Raw genomic sequence first — 9,859 nt, 5'->3', positions numbered from 1 at the left:
GACCACACTTTGGAGGTCCCAAGTCGCAAGGTGGTTAGATTGGTCTCAACTAGGGTCAGGGCCTTTTCAGTACTGGCCCCGACTTGGTGGAACGCTCTGTCCCAAGAGACTAGGGCCCTGTGGGACTTGACATCTTTCCGCAGGGCCTGCAAGACAGAGCTCTTCCACCTGGCCTTTGGTTTGGACTCAGTCTGACCCTTATGTTTCCCTCCCCTTATGGTCTTGATTTATGGACTCCTTTTAAAATGAGGCAGCATTTTAAATTGCATTTTAACCTTTTTTTTTTTTTACTTATTATGTTTTTACTGAAATTTTTATTGGTGTTAGCTGCCCTGAGCTCAGCTCTGGCTGGGGAGGGCGAGGTATAAATATTAATAAATTTTATTAATATTATTATTACTATTATAACCCGCCTTTGCTCCCCAGGAGCTCAACGTGGAGCCCACCGTTCTCCCCTCTCCTTCTAATCCCCGCAGCAACCCTGTGAGGTAGGCCAGGCTCCGAAAAAGACAGAGAATGGGTCCCCCAGGCAGCTTCGTGGCCAAGTGGTGATTTTAAGCCTTTTCTCTCAGATCCCAGTCCAACACTCTAACCACTACTCCATACTGCCTCATGCAAACCACAGTCAGGGATGCAGGCGGAGGGGGGAACCTGGAAATCACAGGCTGGATAGACCCTGGGAAACAGGAGGACGTGGTGCCCAGCATGGAGGAGGAGGCAGCGGCTCTGGGTGGAAACTCGCCAGGGAGCTCGAATCCTTCTTGCCCGCCTCCCACAGCCCCCTGGCTGGTCTCTGCGAGAACAGAATCCCTGCATTGCTGCGGGTTGGACTGGATGACCGCAGGCTCCCTTCCACTCTGCAGTTCTAGGATTCTGTGTCTAGATGGGTCCCCTCTGGCCGGATCCAGCAAACAGGCCCTTCTGTGCCAGGAGACAAGCTCTTTCCTCCTGGGTTTGGGGGTCCCTGGTGGGGCTTCCATCTTCAGGGAACTCAGGTTGCTGGGTCCCTGGTGTCCCTCCCCACAAAAGAGGTCAACGGGGGGGGGGGGGAAATGGGGAGGCAGCGCAGAAGAAATGGTGTCTCCCCAGCTTTGCAGAGAGGACAGTAGCTCCCTGTGACCCTCTGGCTTTTCCTGCAGCCATGGTTGCCCTAGTTTAACACCCATGGGGGGCTCCCAAATTTGGTCCGTCTCCTGCTTGGCCCATCGCCTTCAGAGGTAAAGGAGGGCAGCCAGAATGAGAAAGAAGCCACGCCTGATGAGGAGCGGTTGAAGGAGCTGGGTATGTTTGGGCTGGAGAAGAGGAGACACGAGAGCCGTCTTCAAATATCTCATGGGAACAAGCTTGTTTTTCTCCTGCTGCAGAGGGTAAGACTCGAACCCATGGCTTCTAAGTGACAAGGAAGGAGATTCCAACTAAACATCAAGAAGAACTTTCTGATAGAAAGAGCTGTTCAAGAGCGGATCGGTCTCCCTTGGGAGGTGGTGGGTTCTCCTTCCTTGGAGGTTTTTAAGCGGATTGAATGGCCATCTGATTTAGCTGAGATTGCTGCATTGCAGGGGGTTGGACTAGATGACCCCTGGGTCCCTTCAGCTCTGTGATTCTTTGAAATGATGGAACTTCCTCCCTGATGCCCATTTTGGGAAACCCACAAGCAGAATTCAAACCCACAAGCCCTCTCCTCCTGCCCTTTCCAGCAACTACACAAAACAAATGAAATACCGCGAAAATGCCTGAAACAAGAAGTAATCGACTAGAAAGATTATCTTATAGAAATAAACCAAATAATAAAAATTGAAAAGTTTAAGGAAAAAATTGGAAAATTGTACAAAGCCTTAACGGGATGCCGGCTACACACCTCGTTAAGGCTTTGTAGAATTCTAGGTTTTTCTTATTCCTTAAACTTTTTGATGTTTATTATTTAGTTTATTTCTAGTTGATTACTTCTCGTTTCAGGGATTTCCACAGTATTTCATTTGTTTTGTGTAATTTCTCGGTTCCGTGACTGGCTTTCCCCCCCTACTGCTTTCCAGCAACTGGCATTCAAGAGCCTTGCTGCCTCCAGTGGCAGTGAGTTCCGTAGGTTAACTGCACAAAGAAGTCCTAGCAGCTCTGGAGGCCTCGCCTCGGTACCCCACATGCCACCCCTTCCCCCATGCTCCTCTGCCCCATAAGCCGCTCTCCCTGGCTCCTGCTCCGGGCCCTTAAGCCGTGGGGAGGGAGTGGGGGGGCCCAGCTGCTGAGTGGCTGAGCCAACTTTTCCTGGGAACGTCAACGCCAATTCACCCCCTAAAAATATCTCTTGTCTGGAAGCAGCTGGACTTTTGCAGGGCTGGGTGACCCCTCTTTCCACGGACCTTTGAGGGTCCTGCCTGGAGGAGGAGGAGGAAAGCTCGTTAGCTCGCTCGTTAGGGACGGCTTTGGTCTGGGGCCAGGGTGGATTTATGAGTTCGGCCTTGACCCCAGCCCCCTTTCCCAGAGAAGAACAGATGAGGCTGCTTTCCTTCTCCCCCCATCGCCCCACAAGCAGGAACTGGAAGCCTGAGCTCCTCTTAGCCCCACAGGCAGCCCCACCAAATATAGGTTTTTCTCCCCACCCCACACCTCCCATGGGGTATTCCAGAAAAAAAAGATGGCCCAAGGATGCCCAGACCCCCTCCTCAGGGACCCAGGGGATCCACCCCAATCTTCTTGCAGCCGTAGAAATGCACTCTGCACATGCTCAGAGCCACACTGTGCAAAGGATGCCGTTTTGTTAATACAGATTGTGTGTGTTTCAGGAGCTGGCAAAATTCAATGCAGTAAAAGCATGGTGCAACATCAAGATTTAAGCACTAGGTCAGTGGGTCCCTAAGTAGGTGGTGGGGTTGCCTAGGGGGCGCTGAGAGGGAGGGGGAGATGATGGTCAGCTGGTCTCCCCAGATCAAATTCAACTGGTTTGAACTGGAATCTGAACAAACTGCAAACGATTGTGACTGGTTTTGATTTGATGGAGTTCTCTTCCGCGTAGCGAGACGTGCAAGCCGCCATTCTGAATAGGGTTTTCTGTAGGGTAGGGGGCACTGGGGATGCATGGAGGGAACCTAGGGGGCAGGCCCCTAAAAAGGTTTGGGACCAAAAGATGCACAAGATGGAAGACTCAAAGAAGAACAGCTGTCCAGAGCTGCGGCAAGTTCCAAAGGCCTGGGGAGATAAAAGGGTTTTGTCCGTGCCAAACCCCCACAAATTCAGGAAGGCCTTTCTCGGCTCTCTGGCAAGGAAAGGCCCGTCCTCTGGGCTCCAGGCCGAGATGATCCCGCAGGAAGAGGCAGCTCAGCCCCACAGCCTTCTGGTCCCAAACCCTAACCCTTTCCATTAGCCCTGGAAACAGACTGGGGGGTGGCATAGCAGGGGGCCATAAGCTCAGTGCCAGGGGTGGACTAGAGGACCTTTGGAGTCCCTTCCACCTCTAGGATTCCAGCAGGCAGCAAGTCTGAGCCCACGTTGCAGGAGGGGGAACCCCACGCAAAGGCAAGCTGCTTATATAGAACAGTTGTAAAAGATGTTTCTGAACAAATTCCTGCATTGTAGGGGGGTTGGACTAGATGACCCCAGGTGTCCCTTCCGACTCGAGGATTCTGTGAAATGCTGGAAGTGGTCTTGCGCCAGGTCGCCTCCCTCTAACCCACCTAAGACCTCCTGCATTAGATGATATGGACTCCAGTCCGCCCTACAAACGGCTTTTAAGGGGTCCGGAGGGGTCCTTTAACCCGCTCTGGGAAGAGCGCAGCCTGGGACTCGACTGTCCCTCCAAATGCAGCCCCAGAGGGCAGAGGAGGGTTTGGGGGCATCCAGGCTTTTCCACGAGGCAGGAAGCACCCCATGGCACCATCACCCCTGGGAGAATCGGATAACTGTAAAGTTGGAGGGATACCCAAAGGTCATCCAGCCCAACCCGCTGCAGTGCAGGAATTTCAGCTAGAGAATCGTCTCCCTTCCGAGGGAGTCCGGTCCACTGTCAGGTCTTGCTTCACGGAGACGGGTCCTGGCTGTGCCCCCCCCCCCGGCGTCAGGACCCGTCTGAGCCCACCCGCCGGGGGCAGGCAAGGGTACGACTGCTGCTTCTGTGGAAGGGCGGCCTCCAGGCCAGGAGCCCATGTAGAGGGCGCAGCGCAGGGGCCACTTCTGCAAGACAGGAAGGTGAGATGGGGGGTGAGGGGGAGAAGGAGCGAGAGGAGCCCTGCTGCTCTGTCGGGCCCCTCCTGCCTCTGATCTGGGCCAGCCAATCATAATAATCATAATCAACAAGACAGAAGTACTGTTTTGGGGGGACAGGGGGTGGGCTGGTGTGGGGGACTCCCTGGTCCTGAATGGGGCAACTGTGCCCCTGAAGGACCAGGTGCACAGCCTGGGAGTCATTCTGGACTCACAGCTGTCCATGGAGGCACAGGTCAGTTCTGTGTCCAGGGCAGCTGTTTATCAGCTCCATCTGGTACGCAGGATGAGACCCTCCCTGTCCGCAGACTGTCTTGCCAGAGTGGTGCATGCTCTGGTTATCTCCTGCTTGGACTACTGCAACGCGCTCTACGTGGGGCTACCTTTGAAGGTGACCCGGAAACTACAACTAACCCAGAATCCGGCAGCTAGACTGGTGACTGGGAGTGGCTGCCAGGACCATATAACATTGGTCTTGAAACATTGGCTCCCAGTACGTTTCCGAGCACAATTCAAAGTGTTGGTGCTGACCTTTAAAGCCCTAAATGGCCTCGGTCCAGTATATCCGAAGTAGCGTTTCCACCCCCATCGCTCAGCCCGGACACCAGGGTCCATCTCCCAAGGGACTTCTGGCGGTTCCCTCCCTGCGAGAAGCCAAGTTACAGGGAACCAGACAGATGGCCTTCTTGGTGGTGGCACCCACCCTGTGGAAAGCCCTCCCTTCAGATGTGAAGGAAATAAGTAGCTATCCTATCTTTAAAAGACATCTGAAGACGGCCCTGTTCAGGGAAGTTTTTAACATTTAACGCTGTACTGTTTTTAATACTTGATTGGGAGCTGTCCAGAGTGGCTGGGTATAAAGAATAAATTATTATTATTATTATTATTTCAAAATCAGTGCCTGAGTTTTGAGTTTTCCTCTTCCCTCCCTGTTGCTTTTACCTTGCATGCCGTGAGGTTTTTTGGTGACGGGGAGTGTTAGCCTGCTGGTAGGGCCTGTCTCATTTCAAATGTATATAGGTCACTCTGGACGCCATTTTGGCGAAAGAGCAGGGTGCAAAGGCCAAAAATGAAGCAAAGCAAACAAACTTGGGGGAGGCCCAGGGACCCCCCCCCCAGGGCTTCCCCAAAGGACTCTGGGACTCTGGCTGCTGAACAGATATTCCCGCCCGCCTCGCAGGGCTCCTTGTGAGGAAACTGCCAGTGCTTCAACGTGCGACTTGGGCTTGCCAGTTCCCTGGTAGATGCTGCCAAAGCGAGCCCCCTCCATTGCCCCTTCGCAACTGCCAAGGCCAGACCCCAAGGGGGGAGACCAGCCCTCTTCCCCCCCTTACCTTCAGTGGGTGCAAGAAGGCTGCTGGGGGCATCCTGGGTGTGAGGGGCCCCTGCTGGAGGGTCTGGCTCAGGTGGGTGATGTAGCTGGTGGCCAGGAGGAGGATGTCCAGCTTGGAGAGCTTGGTGCCAGGGGGCACAGCGGGCAGCGCCGCCTGCAGGGCGAGGAAAGCCTGGCGGAGGGTCTGCACGCGACTTCGCTCCTGGGCAGCAACGGGGGCCCTCCTGCGGCCCTGAGGACGAGGAGACGCAGCAGCGTCAGCCCAAGGTGGCGCTACCAATGGGCCCCTGCCTGTCCGCCTGCTGGGCTGGCCAGGCCCAAGCCACACATTCCTCTACCCTAGAGCAAGGACATCACATGACCCACCCCCCACAGAACTGGGGGCTTGGCAGAGGGGGCCCTTGTGCTCTTTTTATGTCCCTTTGTTCCAGCTGTTTAGCTGCAATTCATGCACTGCAATGGGGTGGACTAGATGAGCCTTGGGAACCCCTTCCAACCCTACGACTCCCTACATTTCCAGCCACATAAGAGCCAGTGTGCCATAGGTAAAGGTAAAGGGACCCCTGACCATTAGGTCCAGTCGCGGACGACTCTGGGGTTGCGGCGCTCATCTCGCTTTACTGGCCGAGGGAGCCGGCGTACAGCTTCCGGGTCATGTGGCCAGCATGACTGAGCCGCTTCTGGCGAACCAGAGCAGCGCACGGAAACACCGTTTACCTTCCCGCCGGAGCGGTACCTATTGATCTACTTGCACTTTTGACGTGCTTTCAAAGTGCTAGGTTGGCAGGAGCAGGGACCGAGCAACGGGAGCTCACCCCGTCGCGGGAATTCGAACCGCCGACCTTCTGATCGCAAGTCCTAGGCTCTGTAGTTTAACCCACAGCGCCACCCCAGCCACATAAGAGCCAGTGTGCCATAGAAGTGTCCAAATGGGATGAGCTATAGAAAAATGGTGGAATGAAGTTATATGGCTTTGGCAGAAATGTTATAAGGAACTAGGTACAGATAGATTGTTAATGTATTAAAGGGGAAAAACAAGGTTAGAATATGTTAAGATAAATTACAGGACAGAAAATAGATGAAGATGGAAAGGAATTGCTGAAACAGTTAATTGAAGTGGAATACAAAAAGGGAGGCGTGAGGAAGTCAATGAAACAAGTGAATGAAAGTTAAGATTGAAAATATTGGAAGTGTTTTTGATTGTTTTTGTTTTTTTTTGTTAATTCAATGTTTTATGTAGTGTTTTTGTTTTTGTATTTTATTATGTTGATTTGTTTAATTCTTTTTCTTTCTTTTTGTAATCTTTAAACTCTTAATAAATATATATATATATATTTTTTTAAAAAAAAGAAGTATCCAAATGGGGCCTGGCAGAGCCCAGGGTTCGAATCCCCACTCGGACTGGGTGTGGCCGTAGGTCCGTCAGTCACTCTCGGCCTGACCTCCCTGGCAGGGTTGCTGTGAGGCTAAAATGGGGGGGACAGAACCACGTGCGCCACGTAGCTCAGCGGCAGAGGGGCAGACCTTCCATGCAAAAGGTCCTGGGCTGGGAGAGACTCCGGGTCTGAAACCCTAGAGAGCAAGAGGCAATTTTGAGCTAGATGGAACACAGGCAGCTTCCGATTTTCCTTATGCTCTCTGGTGGGATAGAAGTGCAATCAATCAACCAATGCTTTGTTGGGCCTCAGCGCCATCTCTCAAGCCGCAAACCCCAGGCTCCTCTGCAATGGGAACAGGGAATGTGCCTGGCCAGCAGTGGGGCTGCCAGCCTGGCTAGCAATTGAGGCAGGAGTCATCGTTCAGCAGTCTCTGGGGTGACCCACCACACGCCCACCCTGCGCCCAGCCTTGCTCTGCAAGCCCTCCCTCCTTCCTTGAACCAGCAGTTCCAGGTGTGGCGTGCTGCTTAAGAACAGAGGAACACGAGGCGAGCCCTCCTGGATCAGGCCCAGGGGAGCCCAGCTAGCCCAGTGGCCAAATACCCCAAAGAACCCAGAAGTCTAGATAGACTGCCTCTGGAACTGGAGGTTCTATCAGACCAGCCTAGCTGTCGGTCAGTGGGGATCCCACCTAGTCCAGCATCCTATGCCCATTGTGGGAAACCCACGAGCAGGATTCGAGCGTGAGGGCTCCGTCTCCAGCCACTGACATTCAGCTGTGGATGCAGAACAGAGCCCCCCTGCTTATGAGCCACCGGCTGCCCCCTGGCTGCTGCCCTCCTTACCCTCCTTGCAGCTGCGACTGGCCCTTTGTCCCCGGACAGCTGGCTGCCTCCTGTGGCTCTGCTGCCCCTTCTCTGGCTCCTGCTCAGCCCCACTGGTCCCCTCCGTCTGCCGCCCAAGGATGAGGACAGCTGGGACTCCCTCTGGCTGCTACTCCCACGGCACAGGAGGCAGGCAGCTGGGGGGGTGCAGGGGCCAAGCGTCATCTTCTCCCCAGTCCCGGCCACAGACTCTGGCTCAGCCATCCTCCTCGGGGACCAGATGTGCTTTGCGGCCGCCAAGAGGACTCCCAGCGCCCCTATCCCAGCTGGGAGGATCCGGCCCCAGCCCAGCCTCCTGCTGGGACAGCTCAGGCAGCTCCACCCAGCTGGCTCCAGAAAGAGACCCTCTGTCCCACAAACAGGGGCTCGGAGAACTCAGGCCCAGGTGGGGCTGGCCAGAGAATCATAGAAATACAGAATTGGGAGGGATCCCTGAGGGTCATCTAGTCCAACCCGCTGCAATGCTGGGCCTTGCTTTGGGGCAGGCACACAGGGGCTCAGCAACACACCGGGCACATAAGAAGAGCTTGCTGGATCAGGCCAGGGGCCCGTCTAGTCCAGCGTCCTGTTCTCACTGTGGACAACCAGGTGCCCATTATGGGAAACCTGCAAGCAGGATTCGAACACAAGAGCGACTCTCTCCTCCAGCAACTGGCATTCAGAAGCATGGCTGCCTCTGACTGCAGAGGCACGATGGAGCCATCCTGAATTTGTCTAATTCTTTTATTATTGTTGTTGTTGTTTATTTAACATAACTTTCAAAATAAGCAAAATGTTACAAAAACATACATATATATTTCAAATAAGCACATATATATATGAAAAAAGGAACAAAAGAGAAAAGGAGAAAAGGAAAAAGAAGAAAAAAGAAAGAGAGAAAAAGAAGAAATGTTGGAAGAATTTCTTCCAAGTTCATTCTACAGATATCTCAATATGAAAATAATAATAAAATTTCATTGATTGACTTCCATCACTTACACTGCACTTCCTGTATACATTTTAAGCAAGATTATATCTGTTATTCCATTTCTAAGTTTTCTAAATCTCTCATAAATCTATTTTAAACACAACCAATACCTTACATTTAATCCTTGTCTACATAGACAATCATTTAAACATTTGCATTTTTCTGGATTACACTTTTTGGTTTTTGTCTTATCAAATTGGTCAGCTTTGGAATTTGTCTAATTCCTTTTAAAAGCTGTGTGGCTTGCCCCCCCGCCCCCGCGCCAGCCTGCTCTCCCTCCCAGGGACCCGCCTGGCTTGCTATACTTAGGGGGCAGGATGGGGCCAGCTGTTCCTCGCAGCTCTATCCTTATGCAGGTGTGCTCACAAGAAAACAGCCCTGAACACAGCAGGGCTGGACTGCAAGTAAATCTCTGCAGGATCGCACCCTTGGCCTTTCCTCTCCTCCTGCGCATGGGGCCTTTTCAGCAGTGAGGACAAGCCTCCCTCGTGGGCTCAGAAGGCACTCTTGGGAATTTGTTTAATAATAATAATAATAATAATAATAATAATAATAATAATAATAATTTATTTATACCCCTCCCATCTGGCTGGGCTTCCCCAGCCACTCTGGGCGGCTTCCAACAAAATATTAAAATACCCTAATACATCAAACATTAAAAGCTTCCCTAAACAGGGCTGCCTTCAGATGTCTGGTAGTTGTTTTTCTCTTTGACATCTGGTGGGAGGGTGTTCCACAGGGCAGGCGCCACTACCGAGAAGGCCCTCTGCCTGGTTTTCTGTAACAAATATTAAAATACCATAATACATCAAACATTAAAAGCTTCCCTGAACAGGACTGCCTTCAGATGTCTTCTAAAAGTCAGGTAGTTGTTTTTCTCTTTGACATCTGGTGGGAGGGCGTTTCACGGGGCAGGTGCCACCACCGAAAAGGCCCTCTGCCTGGCTCCCTGTAACTTGGCTTCTCGCAATGAGGGAACCGCCAGAAGGCCCTCAGAGCTGGACCTCAGTGTCTGGCCTGGGTGATTGGAGTAGAGACGCTCCTTCAGGTCTACTGGACCTTTGAGGCCATTTAGGGCTTTGAAGGTCAGCACCAACACTTTG

The 9,859-nt window shown here is 52.6% G+C and overlaps 1 protein-coding gene across 1 annotated transcript; it reads right to left on the bottom strand.

Moving 5' to 3' along the window:
• Nucleotides 1-3,366: 3,366 nt before the first annotated feature.
• Nucleotides 3,367-7,993, bottom strand: TCF23 (transcription factor 23; the record flags this gene model as incomplete). Its single annotated transcript, XM_081855983.1, has 3 exons — nucleotides 3,367-4,164; nucleotides 5,529-5,759; nucleotides 7,751-7,993. 3 exons carry the CDS (start codon nucleotides 7,991-7,993, stop codon nucleotides 3,958-3,960), a joined length of 681 nt encoding a protein of 226 aa, XP_081712109.1. The 3' UTR covers nucleotides 3,367-3,957.
• Between the last annotated feature and the right edge of the window lie 1,866 nt (nucleotides 7,994-9,859).

Source organism: Podarcis erhardii, assembly GCF_964252035.2.
Source record: "Podarcis erhardii genome assembly, chromosome: 3".
In the NCBI taxonomy this organism is placed as follows: domain Eukaryota; kingdom Metazoa; phylum Chordata; class Lepidosauria; order Squamata; family Lacertidae; genus Podarcis; species Podarcis erhardii.
Note: the sequence above shows the minus strand (reverse complement) of the source record. Positions and strands in the feature narration are given on the sequence as shown.